This window comes from Gopherus flavomarginatus, chromosome 6 (assembly GCF_025201925.1).
Source record: "Gopherus flavomarginatus isolate rGopFla2 chromosome 6, rGopFla2.mat.asm, whole genome shotgun sequence".
Taxonomy (NCBI): domain Eukaryota; kingdom Metazoa; phylum Chordata; order Testudines; family Testudinidae; genus Gopherus; species Gopherus flavomarginatus.
Window position 1 is genome coordinate 140,558,966 of NC_066622.1, and position 22,674 is coordinate 140,581,639.

The 22,674-nt window shown below is 43.8% G+C and overlaps 2 protein-coding genes across 2 annotated transcripts in view; both read left to right on the forward strand.

Moving 5' to 3' along the window:
* ABCC2 (ATP binding cassette subfamily C member 2) overlaps positions 1 to 22,674 on the forward strand; it is a 529,482-nt gene that overhangs the window by 355,558 nt on the left and 151,250 nt on the right. The window lies entirely within an intron of this gene.
* Positions 1 to 22,674, forward strand: part of TCTN3 (tectonic family member 3) — a gene marked incomplete at its 5' end in the record, with an annotated part of 100,548 nt that overhangs the window by 76,236 nt on the left and 1,638 nt on the right. The window contains 4 exons of the mRNA XM_050960784.1: positions 2,909 to 3,004; positions 4,794 to 4,891; positions 9,428 to 9,593; positions 10,797 to 10,934. Coding sequence (XP_050816741.1) covers positions 2,909 to 3,004; positions 4,794 to 4,891; positions 9,428 to 9,593; positions 10,797 to 10,934 — 498 coding nt within the window. The remainder of the gene's footprint in view (positions 1 to 2,908; positions 3,005 to 4,793; positions 4,892 to 9,427; positions 9,594 to 10,796; positions 10,935 to 22,674) is intronic.

A 22,674-nucleotide genomic window follows, 5' to 3' on the forward strand; every position in this document is an offset into this window, starting at 1 on the left:
CCGTTTTTAGTAATGATGAAATTTAGAGGTTTTTAAGAGGCCTTAATAATTTGTACCCTCCAATAAGAATTCCTGTGCCTTTCTCGGATCCGAATGTATTACTAGCACAAATAATGAGACTTCCCTTTGAACCTCTAGGACAGAGGTGGGCAAACTGCAGCCCGGGGGCTGCATCCAGCCCTTCCGATGTTTTAATTTGGCCCTCAAGCTCCAGCCTGGGAGTGGGGTCCAAGGCTTGCCCTGCTTTGTGCATGCTGTGGCTCCGCGCGGCTCCCAGAAGCTGCGGCATGTCCCCCTTTGGCTCCTATGCGTAGGGGCAGCCAGGGGGCTCCGAATGCTGCCTCTGCCCCAAATGCCGCCCCCGCAGCTCCCACTGGCCGTGAACTATGCGACGTCTGCAAACCGGGCAGCGCACCGAGCTGCCTGACTGTGCCTCAGTGTAGGACCCGGAGTGGGGACGTGCAGCTGCTTTCAGGAGCTGCTTGAGATAAGCGCTGCCTGGAGCCTGCACTCGTTATCCCACACTGATCTCCCTCCTGCCCTCCGAACCCCTTGGTCTTAGCTCAGAGCACCCTCCTGCGCCCCCAACCCCTCATCCCCAGTCCCACCCCAGAGCCTGTACCCCCAGCCGGAGCCCTCACCCTCCCCATCCGCACCCCTGCCCCTGCCCAGAGCCCCCTCCCATGCCCTGAACTCTTCATTTCTGGCCCCACCCCAGAGCCCGCACCCACAAGCTGGAGCCCTCACCCCCTCCCACGCCCCAACTCCCAATTTCGTGAGCATTCATGGCCCGCCATACAATTTCCATACCCAGATGTGGCCCTTGGGCCAAAAAGTTTTCCCTCTCCTACTCTAGGGAGCTGGTCTTTATTTCCCCTATCTGTAAAAACTCTGTTTTAGCAATCTCTTCTGCCAGGTGCATAAGTCAATTGCATGCATTAATGCTGATTCACCATTCAGTGTGTTTCATGAGGATAAAGTGGTTCTTTGCACTCATTCTGAGTTTTTACCAAAAATAATCTCCGATTTTGACATAGAACAATCTATAGTTTTACCATTTTTTCTCTCAAACCCCATACTCGTGATGGGGCAGTTAAATTACACACATTAGTTATGAGGAGAGCGTTATCTTTTTACTTAGGCCATGTCTACACTAGCATTTATGTTGGCAAAATGTTTGTTGCTCAGGGGTGTGAAAAAAACACACTCCTGGATGACATAAGTTTTGCCACCATAAGTGCTTATTTGCACAGTTCATGTTGGCGAGAGATGCTCTCCTGCCAACATAGCTATCCTCTCTCATTGAGCTGGTTTTATTATGTCAATGGGAGAGCTCTCTCCTATCGGCATAATGCAGCTACACGAGTGCTCTTACAGCAGCACAACTGTATCGATACAGCTGTGGTGCTGTAAGCTTGTAAGTGTAGACATGATGTTAGACAGGGCTAAACAATTTAGACAGTGCTCAAGGCTGTTTAGAGCTTAGAGACCAAAAAACAAAGATAAAGGCGTTTCTGTACAGATTCTAGGCGAGTTAGGCTAGGTATTTATGTTCTTATGCTCAATTTATAAGATTAATAAGAACATAAGGATGGCCATACTGGGTCAGACCAATGGTCCATCTAGGCCCAGTATCCTGTCTTCTGACAATGGCCAATGTCAGATGCTTCAGAGGGAATGAACAGAACAGGGCAATTATTAAGTGATCCATCCCCTGTCGTCCAGTCCCAGCTTCTGGCAATAAGAGGCTTAGGGACATCCAGAGCATGCGATCGAAGAGATTATCCTTTCCTCAAGGCATCAAAACTCATTCAACTAGATCAAAGTCAACTTGCATGGCTTTCCCTAGACATATTCCTCTCGTAGAAACAAGGAGAGCAACAACTTGGAGTATTGTCCACATTTTTACTAAACATTACTCTTTAGACTTGGAATCTAGATTGGACACAAAGTTTGGTAGGGCATTCCTGCATTCCTTGTTTAACTAGAACTTTGGGTCCTACCATCCTGGGTCAAAGTACTGCTTATTAATATATCCTGTGAGTGGGAATATGCAGAAGACACTCAAAGGAAGAAATGAGGTTTACTTATGTGTGACCAAGGTTCTTTGAGATGGACTCTGCATAATCATACTCCATGCCTCCCTTTCCCCACTGCCTCAGAGCCCTACTTACCAAAGGGCTTGGAGTCACGGGGGAAGACACTGAGGCACGTGAGTGCCACACTCCTTTTTAAGCCTTGCCCTGGAATGTCCAGAGTTTGGGAGTGAAAGGAGACAAGGGAGGCATGTGGCTGCTCCAACTGCTACTGCTAGTAGAATTTTACAGTTTAGGTCGCACCACTTGGAGCATTCCAAAGAGTTGAATATGTAGCATTTATCTCAAAAAAACTGGGTTACAAGTAAGTAAGGTCATTTCTGGAGAACCACCTAACTCCATATGGAGACAGCGTAACATGGATCATAACTGTGATTATAAAATTCCTCAGGCTCTAATACTTTGTTGCAGAAAAATCTTAGGCAGTGGGAGTCTGATGGTTCAGGAACTGTCTCTGGGGCATGGGTACCCAAGTGTCAGGGCAGGCTGCAGTTTGGCTTGCCAGCTCCTAGGTTGCAGAGGTGCTGGTTGAGTATAGAAGAGGATCTGAGACAGACTGAGATAGGGGTTTTGTTTTCAATGAGACTTTTAATAGGGTGATTTAAAAAAAAAACCTTTAGTCACACTCAGTGCTTCCATAAGTAGGCTTGACTCCCTTGTCTGAAAAAGAGTTTTCCTGTTTATTCCATGGCTGAATTTGATCAGTTGTGCTGAATGAAGGTCTGATCTATGTGGTGCTGATGGTGTCACTTCCCTTTGTAACATTTTCTTTCCTTCTCTCCTGCTTTTCTCTTCTACTTGCCTCTCAGCAGAGCAGGACCCCTTCATATACCTTGCCAAGAAGCGGAAACCCTGGCTATATCATTGGGGCACCACTCTTGTCTCTCAATAGTGGTGCCAGGCAGCAAGTATCCTTTCTGATATCAGGTTTTACCTGTGACCATCACCTTCTAGCGTGTCTGTACCCTTTAGATTTTGGATTAAGTAGGGAAGTGTTACATGAGTGACACATTGCAGCCTTTGTCTAACTTTTCTCTTGGGGATAATGGGAAAGGTTCTTCGACAGGGATCTCCAGATGTTTCTCTGCACATGAACACCTTCCCTAAACTCATCCATTAGGTCATCACCCTTTCCCTGTTCAGCTCCCTCCTGAAGACCCACTTCTACCCTGACTCCTACAAGAAATTAACCGGCAGACTATAGCAACATTATGGGTACTAAGGAATATCTATGTAGTTAACACAGTGCTTGTTTGGTTTTTTGGGTATCTGCCAAGAGATAGCCATGTTCCACTTTGGGAGCTTTCCTGTACCCTCTGTCCATTTCTCTGTGTATTTCTTCAGAGCAAGGACCATGTTTGGGAAGCATTGGAAAGCACTAACTGAAAACAAATAACTGATAATAATACTGAAGGTGTCTTGACCATGACTGAATTGGAATCATGTGTAAGAGTTAAGGGGGATTTTAGGTATTCTCTAACTTTGTTGAGGGTATCACTGGCATGTTTGGATGGAAAGCAGCAAAGAGTCCTGTGGCACCTTATAGACTAACAGACGTATTGGAGCATGAGCTTTCGTGGGTCAGTACCCACTTCGTCGGACACATGCTGGAAATTTCCAGAGGCAGGTGTAAATATGAACTGAAGTTATGATGTTGTGGCTGATCTGTTAGGTCCTATGATGGTGTCGGTGGTGTAAAGGCCTTTCACAGGCCTTGGGAGACAGGCCAGTCCTTGCCCACAGGCAACTCACCAACCTTAAGCATATTCTCACCAACAACCACACACTGCACCATAGCAACTCTAACTCAGTAACCAATCCATGCAATAAACCTTGATGACAACTCTGCGCACATATTTGCACCAGTGACACCATCACAGGACCCAACCAGATCAGCCACAACATCATAGGTTCATTCACCTGCACGTCCACCAATGTAATATACGCCATCGTGTGCCAGCAACGTCCCTCTGCTATGTACATCGGCCAAACTGGACAATCCCTGCGTAAAAAGATTAATGGACACAAGTCAGATATTAGGAATGGCAACATACAAAAATGTATAGGAGAACACTTCAACCTCCCTGGACACACAATAGCAGAGTTAAAGATAGCCATCTTGCAGCAAAAAAACTTTAGGACCAGACTCCAAAGAGAAACTGCTGAACTTTGGGTCATTTGTAAATTTGACACCATCAGCTCAGGACTAAACAAAGACTGTGAATGGCTAGCCAACTACAAAAGCAGTTTCTCTTTCCCTGGTTTTCACACCTCAGCTACTAGAAGAGGGCCTCATCCTCCCTGATTGAACTGACCTCATTATCTCCAGACTGATTCTGGCCTGCATATTTATACTTGCCTCTGGAAATTTCCACCACATGCGTCCGACGAAGTGGGTATTGACCCACGAAAGCTTATGCTCTAATACGTCTGTTAGTCTATAAGGTGCCACAGGTCTCTGTTGCTTTTTACAGATCCAGACAACATGGCTACCCCTCTGATGTTTGGGTGGGCATTTCTTTGTTCACAGTGGTTAACTTAGCTAGGGGTGGGTTCGGTACATGTGCTACAGTAACTGGCACTGTTGGTAGGAGGTTGCTACTAATTAATGGATGATCTTGTTGAGGACTGGTTGGGTAACTATGCTGTTTAACTTCCCTTCTATTTGATTTCTTGACACATAGCCCCTTCCCTCAGGTGACTATCTTACAGAGCCAGGGTGATGGAATATGCTCTCAGACTCTCAGGTACAAGGTACAGTTTGGAATGAATTTGAGGACAAGCTGCCAGCTCAGGTAACTATTTCCATCGTTCCTTCCTCCCCAATCCTCAGACAAGTTTGCAAGGCTTGGGTAGCACCCTCTCCTGTCATTGCCACACAGGGTTTGCGGGGCTCAGGTTGTGCTGTGGAGCTCATGTAGTATCTTCCTCATAAATCCCTGCATGGGGCTCAGATAATCTCTCTCACACACGCTTGAAGGGTTTGAGCAGCACTAGGGACAGGGAACCTCTACAAGAGAGGGCCCTTCAGAGCAACTTGAATACTATTAATTGTGGAGGTCTGCTGGGGAGGTTCTGAGGCTCCAGCTCTAAGCATGTATTGCACAGCACAATACAGAAATGCAAGGCTTGGATTCGAGGAGTAGTAGTATAATTAGGCTTGAAAGAATTAGATTTTTGTTATTCAATATCACTAAAGATCCATTTTGCACCATATGCACACAAACTGATCAAAAATATTTCCATTGATGATAATGGACATTTACAGATAGGCAAAGTAAAACAAGTGCTACTTAAGAGTTTGATTTGAAGCTATTTACTTTGTATGTTTTGACACATAATGTTGACAATGTGTGTTTCAATGGTTATAAAGCTTGAATTTTTTGAATCTCAAGATCTGCTTATGATGGGTTTGGTCACAGAGATCCCCTTGGGACTGTCACCTGATGTGCCGAAATTACCTCTGAGCCCATTTTTCCTGCCAGCTTGGGACTCCAGAACCCTGCCTTGTTGAGCCAGACACACTAGCCTGCTGCAACACAGACCCAGGGTCCGGGCCATGTCCCCAAAGCTGCAGACTTTAACTAAAAACAGCTCAGCATGTTACCTGTCTCCAGTACCCAGACACCTAGCTCCCAATGGGATTCAAACCCCAAATAAATCCATTTTACTCTGTATAAAGCTTAGACAGGGTAAATTCATAAATTGTCTGCCCTCCATAACACTGATAGAGTGATATGCACAGCTGTTTGCTCCCCCAGGTTTTAATCACTTACTCTGGGTTTACTAATAAACAAAAGTGATTTCATTAAGTGTAAAAAGTAGGATTTAAGTGGTTTCAAGTAATAACAGACAGAACAAAATAAGTCACAAAAGCAAAGTAAAACAAACTCGCAAGTCTAAGCCTAATACATTAAGAAACTGATTACAGGTAATATCTCACCCTCAAAGATGTTCCAATAAGCTGCTTTCACAGACAAGACCCCTTCTAGTCTGGGCCCAGTCCTTTCCCCAGTACAATCTTTGTTAGATCCAGCAGACATCTCAGGTGGTAAGCAGGGGTTTTCTCATGACTGGCAGCCCCCTTTGTCCTGCTACACCCCCTTTTATAGCTTTTGCACAAGGTGGAATATTTTGTGTGTGCTTGTCTCCACCCCTGCCTCATCAATGGAAAAGTACTAGGATTAAGGTAGATTCCAGGATTATGTGGTGTGGTCACATGTCACTGTAAGACCCCTCATCTCCATTCTTCCTGGGTTAGCTCACGTGTACACAGAAAGGTTTGCAGGTGAAAAACTATTTACAAACATTTGTCCTAGTCAAGGAGAGCCATCAAGATTCTAAACCATCATTAATGGCCCACACTGTACATAATTACATTAGGACTTCAGAGTTATACTTCATATTTCTAACTTCAGATACAGGAATGATACATGCATACAAACAGGAGGAATATATTCAGGAGGTTGTAACTTTTGTTGTGATACCTTACAAGAGACTTCTTGCATAAAGTATATTCCAGTTACATCATATTCACACACTCATCAGCATATTTCCATAAAACATATGGAGTTGAAAGTCACATTGCTGTTATTGTCTGACCACAACCCCATAATTTTCCACAACTGTGCAAATTTAAATGAAGAAGATTGAGAAAAATGCTTAAAAATAAAAATTTATTTCTGTAAAGTGGTGTGTGTGTGTGTGTGTGTGTGTGTGTGTGTGTGTGTGTGTGTGTGTGTGTGTGTGTGTGTGTGTGTGTGTGTGTGTGTGTGTGTGTGTGTGTGTGTAAAATAAGACCAATGGTCCATATACCCCAGTACCGTGTTTTCTGACGGTGCTCAATGCCAGATGCTTCAGAGGGAATGAACAGAATAAGGCAATCAAGTGATCCCTCCTATCTCCAATCCCAACTTCTGGCAGTCAGAGGTTTAGGTACACCCAGAGCATAGGGTTGCATCCCTGCCTATCTTGAATAATAGCCATTGATGGACCTATCCTCCATGAACTTATTTAATTCTTTTTTGAACTCAGTTGTACTTCTGGCCTTCAGCACATCCCCTGACAACATGTTCCACAGATTGACTGTGCATTGTGTGAAGAAGTACTTCCTTATGTTTTGTTTTAAACCTGCTGCCTGTTCATGTCATTGAGTGACCTTGGTTCTTGTGTTATGTGAGGGTGTAAATCACACTTCCCTGTTCGCTTTCTCCACATCATTCATGATTTTATAGAGCTCTGTCATATCTCTCCCTTAGTCATCTCTTTTCCAAGCTTTTTAATCTGTCCTTGTGTGGAAGCTGCTCTGTACCCCTTATCATTTTTGTTGCCCTTCTCTGTACCTTTTTCATTTCTAATGTATCTTTTTATGAAGTGGGGTGACGAGAACTGCAGTATTCAAAGTGTGTTCCTAACATGGATTTATATAGTGACAGTATGACCTTTTCTCTCTTATTATCTGTCCCATTCCTAAAGGTTTAACTTGCATATAGCATCCTGTTCACTTTTTTTGACTACCGCTGCACACTGAGCAGATGTTTTCAGAGAACTATCCATGATGATTCCAAGATCTCTTTTTTTTTCCTTTCCTTTTTTTTGAGTGGAAACAGCTAATTTAGACCTCATCATTTTGTATATATAGTTGGGATTATTTTTCCCAGTGTTCATTACTTTGCATTTATCAACACTAAATTTCATCTGCCATTTTGTTGCCCAGTCACCTAGTTCTGTGAGATCCCTTTGTAACTCTTCACAATCTGCTTTGGGCTGCATGATCTTGAGTAATTTTGTATCATTGGCAAACTTGTCACCTCACTGTTTATGCCTTTTTCCAGATAATTTATGGATAATTTATGAACAGCACTGGTCCAAGTACAGATCCCTGGGGGGACATCACTATTTACCGCTCCCCATTCTGAAAACTAACATTTATTCTGACCCTTTGTTTCCTGTCTTTTAACCAGTTACTGATCCATGAGAGGACCTTCCTTCTTATCTCATAACAGCTTACTTTGCTTAAGAGCCTTTGCTGAGGGAGCTTGTCAAAGTATTTCTGAAAGTCTAAGTAGACTGTTTCCACTGGATCACCCTTGTCCACGTGTTTGTTGACCCCCTCAAATAATTCTAATAGATTGGTGAGACATGATTTCCCTTCACAAAAGCTATGTTGACTCTTTCCCAACAAATCCTGTTCATCTATTTGTCTGACCATTCAGTTCTTTACTATAGTTTCAATCAGTTTGCCTGGTTCTGAATTTTGGCTTACTGGCCTGTAATTGCCAGGACCACATCTGGAGCCTTTTTTAAAAATTAGTGTCATGTTAGCTATCCTCCAGTCATCTGGTACGACAGTTGATTTAAATGATAGGTTACACACCACACTTTGTTGTTCTGCAATTTCATCTTTGAATTCCTTCAGAACTCTTGGGTGAGTACAGTTGGGTGCTAGTGACTTATTACTGTTTAACTTGTTAGTTTGTTCTGAAACCTCCTCTGCAGTGAGGACTGATGCAAAGAATTAACTTAGCTTCTCCACAACAGCCTTGTCTGTTTGGAGTACTCCTTTAGCACTTTGATCATCCAGTGGCAGGCTTCCTGCTTCCGATGTACTTACAGTGTGTGTGTGTGTGTGTGTGTGTGTGTGTGTGTGTGTGTGTGTAAAAAATAAATTCTGCCAAGCCTTCATTATAATGAAGTACTCTAGGAAGTGATATTCCTATTCCATGATTTACAGGGTCAATAATTTGGTTCATTCTCTTCCTGATGATAGTGGAGATACCCTTCTCCTCCAACAAACAAACAAACAAACAAAAAAAAAACAAAAAAAACAGGGTGACAGGATATCTGAGGCACTCCATCAGTCTCCTCAACATGCAGAAAATCACTGTCAGTGTTTTGTGCACTCTTCTTGTGGGGAGGGATAGCTCAGTGGTTTGAGCATTGGCCTGCTTAAACCCAGGGTTGTAAGTTCAGCCCTTGAGGGGGCCACTTAGGGATCTGGGGCAAAAATCAGTACTTGGTCCTGCTAGTGAAGGCAATGGGCTGGACTTGATGACTTTTCAAGGTCCCTTCCAGTTCTAAGAGATAAGTATATCTCCAAATATTAGTTAATTAATTTTTCTTCTCCCTTCTACCTTCATGGAGGAGATGGGCTGAATTCATACAGAATTGTACACTAACATTTCCAAAATTCCTCCTTGCAGTCATTACCAAAGTAATAGATACTTTGAAATGGGGTCATTACTGAGGAAAAATGTTCTGTATTAAAAACTGGTTTCTTCTCTGCTCCAAAGGACTCAGACTGCTAAAGATGTGTTCTGTCTCATTTCCAGCATATCCCAAACAATGGAGGATGGAAATTGTAGCTACTTTCAGGAGAAGCTATACCAGGCCCTCCAAGGGGTGAGCAGTCCACAGGCTCTGGCCATAATTGGCAGTGCTGAGCCAACCCAGACAGATCAGTGGACCAGCATCATTATCCGGAACTGCAGTATGCAGGTAATAACAATGGAGGGTCAACTCTGAACCCAACTTCTTCTCTTCTGAGCTCGGCATTCAAGATGATATGGCTTTGGGGATTGTATGAGTGGGAAGAGTCAGAGTTTGCCCTTCCTTCTTTGTTAGTCGCACTCTATTGGAGTCCAACGGTACATATTACTCTGTGTGTCAAGACTGCTGACCCAGTTCAGAGGCCCTCATGCATACAAACAGATGTTGTTGTTGTTGTTCCACACTCATGCTATTTAGAGGCTCATCTTTGACTAGGCAAGCAGAGAACCAGCAGGATTAACTTTTGTAATTCCGTATTACCAGTGTATAAATGGTTAGGAGAGGTCTAGTACTGCAGCCAATGTTTTACTGGCCAGTTCTGAGACTGTGTGCAGTAGAGCTTACTCTACCCACTTCTTTGTTGTTGTTATAATACTAGTATTATAATATTTGTGTTAATATTGGGCTCTGTCTGACCATTGAGTTATCCTGCTGAATTATTGTCCTTTGAGACTTACCTTATCCAATGTTTATCTATCTAAGGGCTGATCTATACTAGAAAGTTAGGTCGACCCAGCTACATCACTATCCTTTAGGGACATAGTTAAGATGACCTAAATCCTAATATAGACAGCACTAGGTCACCCTAGCTACAGCCTCTTAGAGAGATTGATTTACTACAGTGACAGAAGAACGCCTTCTGTCACTGTTGTGTCTACACTATAATGCTACAGCAGTGCAGCTGCAGCACTGCAGCTGTGCTAATGTAGCATTTCTAATGTAGACCTAGCCTAAGATTAAGAGGTGACTGGACCATAGTCTTCAGGTACTCACATGGGGAAGAGATTTCTCATAGTAGGTGGCCCTATTCTAGCAGAAAAGGGCATAACAAGATCCAGTGATTGGAAACTGAAGGTGAACAAATTCGGACTAGAAATAAGGCGCACATCTTTAACAGTGGGGGTAATTAACTATTAGAATAACTTAGTTAGCAATGTGGTGGATTCTCCATTACTTGAAGTCTTTAATCAAGGCTGGATATCTTTCTAAAAAATATGTTCTGGCTCAACCAAAAGTTATGTGCTTGATGCTAAAATTACTGGGTGAGGTTCTTTGGCCTTTGTTATGCAGGAGGTCAGACTAAATTATTTTAATGGTCCTTTCTTGCCTTAAAATCTGTGAAAACACATGGGTTCCCCTTTTTTTTCTCAGGCTGGGAATTGTGCCTCCTGCTGTATGGTTCCTGTGTCCCTGAAGATCCAGGTATTGTGGGCTGAGGTTGGCCTCCAGTCCAATCCACAAAGTCAAGTGCTGGGAGCACGGTATTGGTATCAGTGTCAGTCTCTGAAGGTATAGCGCCATTATTTTGCACCTCCACCCGCAAAGGCCATAACATGGGGCATATGGTTTACATGAAATCTGAGGGATCCTTCATATAGCTCTGGTATTGAAGGGTTGGAGTTCACTGGATCTTACCATTTGTCCACATAGATTGGCAGTGGCAAGTGTTTAATGCTTCCACAGAACACGGTGGACAAAATCTCCCATAATGTTCTTAACCAATTGTATATGGCTGTGCAAAGGGGAGCTCCTTCCCACCCCTGAGCAGCTTCTTCCACCTTAGGCCTGAAACATTAAACTCTTGGTTATTCTTCTTATCACATTATGTACCTTTAAAGTTATGTAAACATGGAATTTCCCTCTTTTCTTAAACTCTGACACAAAATTTGTCTTGACCTTCTCTTTCTAGGAATTCCACAGGCTGCCCACGTGCTGCAGAAGGAAATATTTCCTTTTTATTGGTTCTGAAATTACTGCCTTTTTAATTTTTAGTGGCTCCAAAGGGGCTAATCAATTTTCATTTTAGTCTTTAAAATTTTATACTTCATTCAATATATATTTTCTCTAATATATATCTTTAGGTGAAGTGATCACAGGTAAACAGAGTACTCCAGATAAGGGTCCACTCTCAGATACTGTCATTTTATGGTCTAGGTTATTTTTTCTTCCTTTTGGGGGAAAACATGGTTAGAAGTATCAAGTATAAGTTTAACAATCTTTTTAGATCATGCAGGAGAACAAGTCCTTTGCACACAACCCCTAACTTCCACAATGCACCAGTGTCCATCTATCTGATCTGGTGCCATGGAGTTAGGCATGCTCTCCAACAAACAGCTGTGGAGTAATCTTTCTGCCCATGCCCTTGGCACAGACCATGCCTCATCTTCAGCCACACTCTATAGAATGAGTGTTGGGGTGAAGTTAGAGGTCCCTGCCATGGAATTGTTGCCAACAGTTTCTTCATTCCCACACCCACCCAGCTCATAATGTGTTAAAAGTGTAAGGATGCCATACAGGCTATTCCTCCCTGGGAGCAGGTCCTCGGTTGCAGTTTAGGAATCTGTAAAACGGTTACAGAATGCCACTGAGTGGTGGGGAGAGTATGTGCATGCTGAACATCTGGAGTCATTCAGAACACAATAATAATAGAGAGCTTTAGGCTTTGATCAGCATTTCCTAGGACTAGGGCTGAGGAGACAAAGGAAGAAACATGTCCCCAGTCTGGAAGGGAGTATGAGGAAAAAAGAGAGAGACAGTCATTAAGGGCTAAGCCCTACCAGTGATGTCAGAACTGGTGAGTTTGGCTGGTGTGCTGCAGGGTGCTGTACCATCTATTGCAACTGGAGGACTCCTGGTGTACTAGGCTGCTTCAGCTCCTGGAGAATGCAGTGCCACCAGGATCCTTTGGTTCTGCAGAACATAGACTGCAGTCAGAAGATGGATGAGGCAGGGGATACAGGGTTCTTTGGGACTATTTCAGATCCACTTCACTCCCTGTAGTCACAGTTCTTCCCTGCTGCTTCTGCTTCTACTTCTCCAGGACCAGCAACAAGCAGTGGGTACGGTTCTGAACCTGGTAGTGGTGGATGTCAAGAAGGATTGTGAGCCTGGAAATTGGTTTTCTGAGCTTGGAGGTTTGTGGTAAGGTGGTAAGGGAAGAGGTTGGGGCTAGGAGAAAACAGTGAATTGGTTACAGAAAGGTAAGTATTGTTCTTCGAATATGTGTTAGTGTGAATTCCACTGTAGATGCACACAAGATTGGATTGTGTAATAGCAGTGTCTGTCAGGGGCACACATGTATCATGTGCCTTTTCATGCTTCTATGCAAGAACATAATGAGCAGAGCAGCTGTGACCCTCCCTCAGTTCCCTCGAATGGCAGTGAGACAGAACCTGGCGAGTGTCTGCATCCCTACTCTTCCTTGACCTCCAGACTAATTCCAGATTAGTGTGTTTTTTAGAAGAATACCTTGATCTGGACATTCCACACACAAATAAAAAAGAAAGGAAAGAACGAGACACTAGGAGACTCCCCACTCCCTGGTACAGCCTCCTTAAAGCAGGAAGAGACATTTTGCACCAACTGCCATGGCGGACTGCAAGCCTTTAGCATGTAAGCTCTGCTGACCTGTGATGGACTCTTCCCTCTCGTCAAGGTGCTTAGCCAGTGTCCTTTCTGTCAGGGGGAAGTGTTGCATTCCTGATAATTGTGTGTTGTGAAAATAGTTTTCATTGAGGATATGCAAGTCAAGGGATTCATTGCCAAACTTCACTTGCTTGAGCAATCAACCATCATCGCCTCAGACCTGGAGGAGAATATCCACCCCCAGGGAGCCAAAGAGAGGTTCTGCTCAGTGAGTACCTCTCCAAGTAGACACCACACTCTGGGCAGCAAGAGGGGGGCCGGGGCAGTGAAACAAACACCAAAATTGGCATTGCCTGCATTGGTGCCAGTCCCACCAGCACCAGGACTGTTGATGGAGCCAGTTTCAATAACCACCTTGGCAATGGCAAAGCCGTCCCCAGAGCCTACACACCAACACATAGGTGAAGCTGAGAGAAAAGACCAAGCAGAGGCCAGATGCAGCTTTAAACATTGACAGGGGAGGAGAAGAAATGCCACTTCTTTGAGGACAAGACCTTCAGCAAGGGAGTAATGCTGGGTGGACAGGCATCACAGACGTCAGTACCAGCAAAGGCACTGGCATGGTGCCGAGGTACATCCACACAGAGTAGTCGAGATCTTCCTTGAGGGTAACATCGCTACTGACTCTGCCCCAGACGTCACTCCCCTGCATTGCCATTTGAGAAATACTGTTCTTCCCCATCATTACCAGTCTGTGCATTTTCTCTGGCATTGACTAGAAAAGCCTCCTGCTATCATTCACAAGCAACCTTACAGCCCACAGAGGAGGTGCTCCCCCCCGGTCACTGACCCAGCACAGGTGTATAGCTGATCCCCTTCCTACAGACCCCAGAAGAGGAAGAGATCAGGCTTCGCAGTGGCATCACTGCCTGGACCACGAAACCAGAATCAGAGCCGCCAGGCCAGTGCCCAAGACCTGGGGGAAGAACAGCAACAACCTCAGTGTCCACTGAAAGAATCTTCACTGTAATTGGACAAGAGAGTACATTCAGCCCCCATCCCTCCAGTCAATGATTTCAGGGCATTCCAGGATTTCCTGGCATGTATTGTGGAGAAGCTGGATATAGAAATAATAGTAATTCAGGAAAAGTCACGCAAACTCTTTGGCATCTTGACGAGGTCAGATCCTACCAAAATCACCCTGCCCAGCAATGAGGATATACTGGAACTGGCCAAAGCCCTCTGGCAAACCTCAGCGACTGTTCAGCCAACTTCCAGGAGCATGGAGAAGCATTCTCCTTCAAGCTCCTGTGCATGTGGATCTCACTCAAGGTGTACTGAAGCCCTGCACAGGAGTTTGGGAATTTTTCTGTAACAATGTCCTATAAGGGTTTCTTCGTGCTTCCCCTCCCAACAGCATAAAGGGCTGAAAGACTCCAACTGCCAGCTAGTTCCTGCTGACCACCCTTTTTAGAGAGTCAGAACCTCTCAGTGTTCCTCCATCTCCTTTAATTAGTTTTGGATTAGGATAGAGAGTTTGCTTGTATCTGTAGTAATTGGTTTCATTTTTTTCATATATACTTTATTTCTTTTTGACTTTCTGGTGCAATAAAATAAAAAAAATGCAGCTTAAGGCTAGGTCAGTTGTATTTGTCAGTTTCACTAGGCTGCCCACCATTTGTCTGTCTTGCTCACCCAGCTTCGTCTTTTCCATTGTGTAAAAGAATGATACCTCTGTATGATGGATGAGATATGTGTTTGTACTGTCTTGGGGACACTCATTTAAGAGCAAAGCTGCAAGGCTTTTAATAAATGCACATAAAGGTAGAGAATCAAGGGTTTGACTTTCCATAAGAAATAGTTTGAGAGGACCTTCAGACACAGAGGCTTTGAGGGATCAAGGGACTTCAACCCCTTCCCTGCTCTAGTCATGCCTTCAGCGCTCAGGAGATGAGGGAGATCTCTTCTAGCCTGAAAGGTCTTAAGAGACTTCATACATTGATAAAGATTCTGCTGCAATAGACTGAGTTCTTGTTGGAGCAGGCAGAGACCCCTGCTGCCTGTGGAAGAAAAAGACAGCCCAGCACCAACAGTGTTCAGCCTTCCTACTATCATGTATGAAGTCAAACAAGCATGTGTCAAAGGAGTCTGAGTTGCCATTGAAGCATTCTTCTCTCCCAGCACTGTTGTAAGTTTCACCGCAGCCTCTGCTCACCGGGATCCCTTGTCAGTTTCATTGATGCCAGCTGCTGCAATGGCTTAGAAACTCAGTGACTCATCAAGTGGGAGCATACATCTTTGAGTGCCTCACCAGCAATACTGTCTGCCACAGTACCTGAGTGGCAGAAACACCACTTCTCAGCCAAATCCTCGGCCCTGGGGGATTCTGTACTGAAGGTCTCAGCTCAGAAGAATTCAGCTTCTTCCTTGGCACTGCCTTTTTCATCAGAAGCTGCGTTTTTATTCCCTGAGGTGATCAGGGTCACTCTTGGTCTGGAACCTACTATTCTCCTGATTCATTTTCACCCAAATCTCCAGTACAGCAAGACAGTAGGACGTCTATAATGAAACGTGCTGTGCGACCTCCGGTCATAAGAACGGCCATAGTGGGTCAGACTAAAGGTCCATCTAGCTCAGTGTCCTGTCTTCTGACAGTGGCCAATGCCAGGTGCCCTGGAGGGTATGAACAGAATAGGTAATCATTAAGTGACCCATCCCCTGTCACCCTCCTGTCCACTCCTAAGCAAGTTATTGCACTTCCTAAAGAAGCCCAGATGTCAGAGAATTTTTCTCTTTCTTTGTCAACTGAGTCTAGTAAAGGGTTACCTCGAATACATTTTTATGATGTTTGACTCTCTTATTAGGTATCTTCAAGAATTACTCAAGCTAAGAGTTCACCATGTGATTTTCAGTTATCCCCATGAATGGCAGTATGTTGTAGTGCTGTGTCTTGTGCATATGGTTATTAGTTCTGATCATACTGGTTTCCTTAGGACAATTCAAATCAACAATTCCCTTCTCCTCTAATTCAGGATGCAGATCCACAGAGACAAGATTAATTGCGTTCATGTTCTCTTCAGAAGTCCACATATTTGGAAACAATGTAGCCTCTGAGGAAGATGAAGAGCAGATTCAGAACGATCCTTCTGCAGAAGGACAAATGCTGTCTCTTCTCTTGATAAGGTTGTGGCGTTGTTTACTCCTATGACAGTAGACTTCAAAACCTTTCCAGAGCTGTTAAAGAGGATGGCAAAGACATTAGAAATTCCTTTGGAACTCATGCAAGAAAAGTCATATACATAGTTTCCTACAACCTTCTACTCCAAAGAGGAGCATTGTCAGCAGATCGAGGGAAGTGATTATTCCCTTATATTCGACACTGGTGGGGCCACACCTGCAGTATTGTGTCCAGTTTTGGTCCCCCACTACAGAAGTGATGTGGAAAAATTAGAGAGAGTCCAGCAGAGGGCAACGAAAATTATAAAGGGGCTGGGGCACATGACTTACAAGGCGAGGCAGAGGGAACTGGGGTTATTTAGTCTGCAGAAGAGAATAGGGAGGGGAGATTTGATAGCAGCCTTCAACAACCTTAAGAAGGGTTCCAAAGAGGATGGAGCTAGGCTGTTCTCAGTGGTGGCAGATGACAGAACAAGAAGCAATGATCTCAAGTTGCAATGAGGGAGTTCTAGGTTGGATATTAGGAAACACTATTTCACTAGGAGAGTGGTGAAGCCCTGGAATGGGTTACCTAGGGAGGTGGTGGAATCTCCATCCTTAGAGGTTTTTAAGGCCCAGCTTGACAAAGCCTTGGCTGGGATGATTTAGTTGGTGTTGGTCCTGCTTTGAGCAGCGGATTGGACTAGATGGTGTCTTGAGGTCTCTTCAACCCTAATATTCTATGATTCTATGATTAGCCTTACCTATTAATGAAGGTATTGTTAGCCAGCGAAGGATTACAGACAAGACCATCTTCTATACTGAAAACTTCCAAACAAGCAGATCAGAAATAGCAAGTTTCTCCGATGAGGTATTATTGCTATTAATGAAAAATCCAAAGAGGTTTTGAGATCTGAACCAAAAGAGAAGGAATGGAAACAAAAACTGTATCTGTATCCTGGGAAGAAGTGACCCTGAAATTTTTGGGGGGATCGTGACAGATAATCAGCTGAACATGAGCTCCCAGTGCAATGCTATGGCCAAAAGGGCTAATTTATCCTTGAATGCAGAAATGGGACTTTTGAGTAGGAGCAGAAAGATGTTATTTTGCCTCTGTACTTGGCACTGGTGTGACTGCTGCTGGAATACTGTGTCCAATTCTGGTGTCCACAGTTCAAGAAGGATGTTGATAAACTGGAGAGGGTTCAGAGAAGAGCTACGAAAATGATTAAAGGATTAGAAAACTTGCCTTATAGTGAGAAACTCAAGGCACTCAATCTATTTAGTTTAACAAAAAGAAGGTTAAGGGGTGACTTGATTAGTCTGTAAATACCTACATAGAGAACACATATTTAATAATAGGCTCTTCAGTCTAGCAAAGAGCGGTAAAAGATGATCCAGTGACTGGAAGTTGAAGCTAGAGAAATTCAGACTAGCAATAAAGTGTAAATTTTCAATAGTGAGAGTAATTAACCACTGGAACAATTTACCAAGGATTGTGGTGGATTCTCTATCACTGATTATTTTTAAATCAAGATTGGGTGTTTTTCTAAAAGATATGGTCCAGGAGCTATTTTGGGGAAGTTCTGTGCCTGTGTTATAGACTCATATCATAGAAATATAGTACTGGAAGAGACCTCTGTAAGTCATCTAGTCCAGTACCCTGCACTCGACAGAGGAGTAAGTAATAACTAGTCATTCTTGACAGGTGTTTGTCTAATCTGTTCTTCAAATCCTCCAATGACATAGATTCTACAACCTCCCTAGGCAATTTATTCCAGTGCTTAACTACCCTGATAGTTAGGAAGTTATTTCTAATGTCCAACCTAAACCTCTGTTGCTTCAATTTAAGCCCACTGCTTCTTTTCCTGTTCTCAGAGATTAAGGAGAAATTTTTTTTACCCTCCTCCTTGTACAATCTTTTATATACTTGAAAACTCTTATGTGCCCCCTCAGTCCTCTCTTCTCCATACTAAACAAACCCAATTTTTTTCAATCTTTGCTCATAGGTCATGTTTTCTAGACCTTTAATCATTTTTATTTCTCTCCTCTGGACTTTCTCCAATTTGTTCATATCTTTCCTAAAATGCGACACACAGAACTGGACACAATACTCCAGTTGAGGCCTAATCAGCGCAGAGTAGAGTGGAAGAATTACTTCTTGTGTCATACTTATAACATTCCTGCTAATACAACTCAGAATATTTGCTTTTTTTTGCAACAGTGTTACACTATTGATTCATATTTAGCTTGTGGTCAACTATCATCCCTGATCCCTTTCTACAGTACTCCTTCCTAGGGAGCCATTTCCCATTTTGCATGTGTGCAACTGATTGTTCCTTCCTAAATGGAGTACTTTGAATTAGTTCTTATTAAATTTTATCCTGTTTACTTCAGATATTTCTGCAGTTTGTCCAGATCATTTTGAATTCTAATCCTCTACTCCAAAGCACTTGCAACCCCTCCCAGTTTGATATCGTCTGCAAACTTTATAAAAGAGTATTCTTTGTGCCATTATATACAGGAGGTCAGACTAAATGAACACAAGGATCCCTTCTGGGCTTGGAATGTGTAAAGCTGTGAATCCATTAAGTCCATCTGTGCAGGCTCAGAGCTAGTTTGTGGCTCTTGACATGCAGGATGTGTACTTACTTCCATGTTGCCATCCACTTGGCCTAAAGTAAGTACCTGAGATTTATGGTAGAGTTGAATCAGAATTGGTACAAGCCCCCATGAGGGCAGGGGACTGGACTCGATGACCTCTCGAGGTCCCTTCCAGTCCTAGAGTCTATGAGTCTATGAGTCTATGGCAATTTGGACTCTTTATAGCATCAAGGATCATCACAAAATACCTTTTGGTGATAATGGCCCACCTGAGGAGTCAAGGTATTCATGTCAATGCCTATTTGGACAACTGGCAGATCTGGGACAGGTTGCAACGGAAGACCTCAGCGAGCTAGGACTGCGCTTTGTCCGTATTAAGTTGAGTGAGACTTCTAGTGAACTGTGAAAAGTTGTCACTCATACTGTCACAGATAATAGCAGCTCTATGAATGCTAATTGACTCAACATCAGAAAGAGTGCACTTCCTGAGGACAGGTTCCAGTTGTTACTAGGACTCCTACTTCATTTGATGTCACAACTAACTACAACATTACAAATATGCCTCACAGTGCTAGGCCACATGTCGGTATGCATATACGTGACACCACTTTCCAGACTTTGCTTGTGGACCCTCCAGTTCTGGCTCAAGACTGTCTATTCATCGATGAAACATCCAGTGGCCAAGAAGGTCATAGTACCACATCATGTCATTGCAGAACTGGTTGTGTGGCTTGAACCTGCAGTCATATGGAATGGGGTCCCTTCAGTCCCCTCCCAAACAAAGACCCTGCTCATGGATGCATCAGTGACAGGTTGGGGAGCTCACTTGGACCACTAGCAGATCAAAGACACCTGATCCCCAAATGACATAGGGCTTCATATGAATGTTTTAGATCTCTGAGCCTTCTGACTAGCTTGTCTGGCATTCCTGCCTGTCCTCAAACTCGATAATGCAGGTTTTCACAGACAACATGGCAGCCATACAACAACATAAACAAGCAACAGGGCACCTGCCCCTTGCTCCTCTGCCAAGAGGCCACCGATTTCTGGAATTGGTAACATCAGAGTGTGGTAAGACCAATATCCCTTCACCTCCCAGGAATCAGCAACAACTTAGAAGGCTTCCTAAGCAGGACAGTCAGTGACCAACCAGGAATGGTCATTACACAGATCCACCACAGAACTGGTATTCCATCAGTGGGGACTCCCATGAGAGACTTTTTTGCTATTAAGGACAATGCAAAATGGAAGAGCTTTTGCTCCACAAGAGTCCTGAGTCCAAGAATGCTAACAGATGCCTTCTTGCTACAGTGGAACAAGGACTTGCTTGTATGCCTTCCCACCAATTCCCTTGATTCCCACGGTGATTTCCAAAATCAGGAGACAAAGCTACAATTTTTCTGGTGGCTTTATATGGGCCAAGGCAGTTCTGGCTCAAAGACCTACTCCAGATGTCCATTCAGCCTTTGATCCATCTCTCAGGCAGCCTGGGTCTGATCTTGCAGCATTGTGGCCAGACATATCATGCAGACCAGAGTCTCTGCACCTGATGGTGTGGCTAGGGGTGGTTGACCACCACAGAGAAACTGCTCCATACAGGTCCAGGAAAACATGTACCAGGAGGACATATTCTTGCACAGGAAATAGGTTTTCAATATGGGTAGCCCAAAATGGCCTAGACCCAGTCCAGGCCTCAGTACCAAAGATCCTTGAAGATCTACTGTATCTCAAGCAGATAAGTCTCTTAATCAGTTCTACTGAAGTGCACCTCACAGTTATTTCAAACATATCACCTGCCTGTGCAATTGTGTTTGATCTTCTCTTACCCCATGATATCAAAGTTTCTTAAAGAGCTACTACATGCTCATACAGTGGTCAGAGAACCCTCTCCTGCCTGGGACCTCAATATAGTCCTCTTGAGACTCTCGTTGAGCCTTTCTCTGAATGCGTCCTGGACCTCCTCAGTCTGAAAACAGTCTTCCTAGTCGCTATCACTTCAGTCAGAAGAGTTAGGGTTAGGGTTACCCTAACCCTAACCCTAACCCTGAGCTTCAGGTGCTCTTGGCTGAACCCAAATGCAGTTCCATAGGAATAAGGTAATGCTGAGACCTCATCATAACTTCCGCTCCAATATGGTCTCAGAATTCCATCTGAGCCAATTCATCAGCTTGCCTGCCTCCGTCTGAAAAGCACATTTATCACTGGGAGAAAAGAAATGCCACACACTAGTCATTTCCAGGTCTCTGCTCTATTGACAGAACTAAATCATTCCACCTGTCACCCTATTTCTCCCTATACCAGAGCATTCAAAAGGTCAACTTCTTAAATCTTAGAGAATATTGAAACAGATCACATGATGCATCCTCATGTTATTAGTTGGGTAGTGTACCTCTCCTACTAAATATCAAGGCTAACTCCACCAGCATTCAAGTGATTTCTTCACCTTTTTCAGACATGTGCCACTATCAGATATTTGCAAGGCAGAGATGTGGAGTAAACCACTGACTTTTGTCAAGCACTGTGCCTTGGACTTAGCTGATCAGATGCCAAGTTAGGAGAGTAGAACTGTGACACTGTATGGAATCTGGAGGACACTTGTGGATATTATGAATATCAATATTGTAAAATTGTGATGAGTTATGCCAGATATGCTATGTATGGTATCTGCAAAAATGTTATAATTTGCAAGATACGATAATCTCAAGTATGTGTTTATATCGCCTTTGTATTATGAGTTACAGATATGTATGGGTATCTGTATTTCAAACTTGTGCTATGCTTCTGGGTGACACCCCCAGACAGTTTGGCATCAGCACTGCCTAGCCTGCTTGATTGCCCATTTAGGACCATCAGCTATACAACTGACCCATTGAAAGACGGCAGAGGATACACCTTATGACTCAGCAAGGCATGCACGGGCATGCCTATGGACAGAAAAGGTCCTCCAAGCCATGTGCTGGGCAGCTTGTGTTGGAAACAAAGGAAGCAGAGCCCGCATGGTAAAAGACTATAAAAGGCAGCTGCATTTCTCCATTTTGTCTTCAATCCTGCTTCTTACCTCTGGAGGAACTTTGCTACAAACCGAAGTTCTGAATAACAGAATGAATGACCCATCTAAGCTGTGGATGTATTCCAGAGTGACTTTCAAGCCAGCAAACTCACCAATACTGCTAGGAACCTGATATATGGACTTTGAAGTCTTTGTATGTATGTGACTGTTTTACTCTTTAACATCTCTCTTCTTGTTCTTTCTTTTTTCTTTATAAGAAACCTTTTGTTTTAGACACTAAGGGATTGGCTGGCAGCGTGGTAAGATCCAAACCCATACTGACCTGGTAACATGGCTGACCCTTTGGGGTCAGAAGAACATTTTATATATGTGCGCAGAGTTTTTTAAATAACTTCTCATTGTACTGGACCTAGGCGCTGATTGGGAGCAGAGAACTTGAATGCAATAAAGGGTGCTCTGCGATTTCTTTTTCCTTCTTGATAACCAGTGTGGGGGATCAGAAGCACAGTTTGTAACTGGTTGGGGAGTGTAACTTCAGTATTACCCACCAGTTTTGGGAGTATCTGCTCTCCCTTTTGCAGCCTGCCCTGACCTTGGTGTTACCAGTGAGGGCTGCCCCAGGCATAACAGGTCACAAGAACTATGATCCCTATTTGACTAATGCAGCTGGAATTCCTCATTCCCACTGTCCTGAGGGGATACTGCTTGCCAATCACCTATAGTAGGGCTCCACATTGATACATAGTGGAAGAAAGGATAGTTAGTTACGCTACAGTAACTGTGATTCTTCTAGATGTTGTCTGCTCTCGGAGTCCTTGGTTACCAGGATCTTCAAATTGTGAGGGAACCGAGAGGTGGTCATGGCTGCTCTGCCTTTTGTGCCCTCTCATGGAA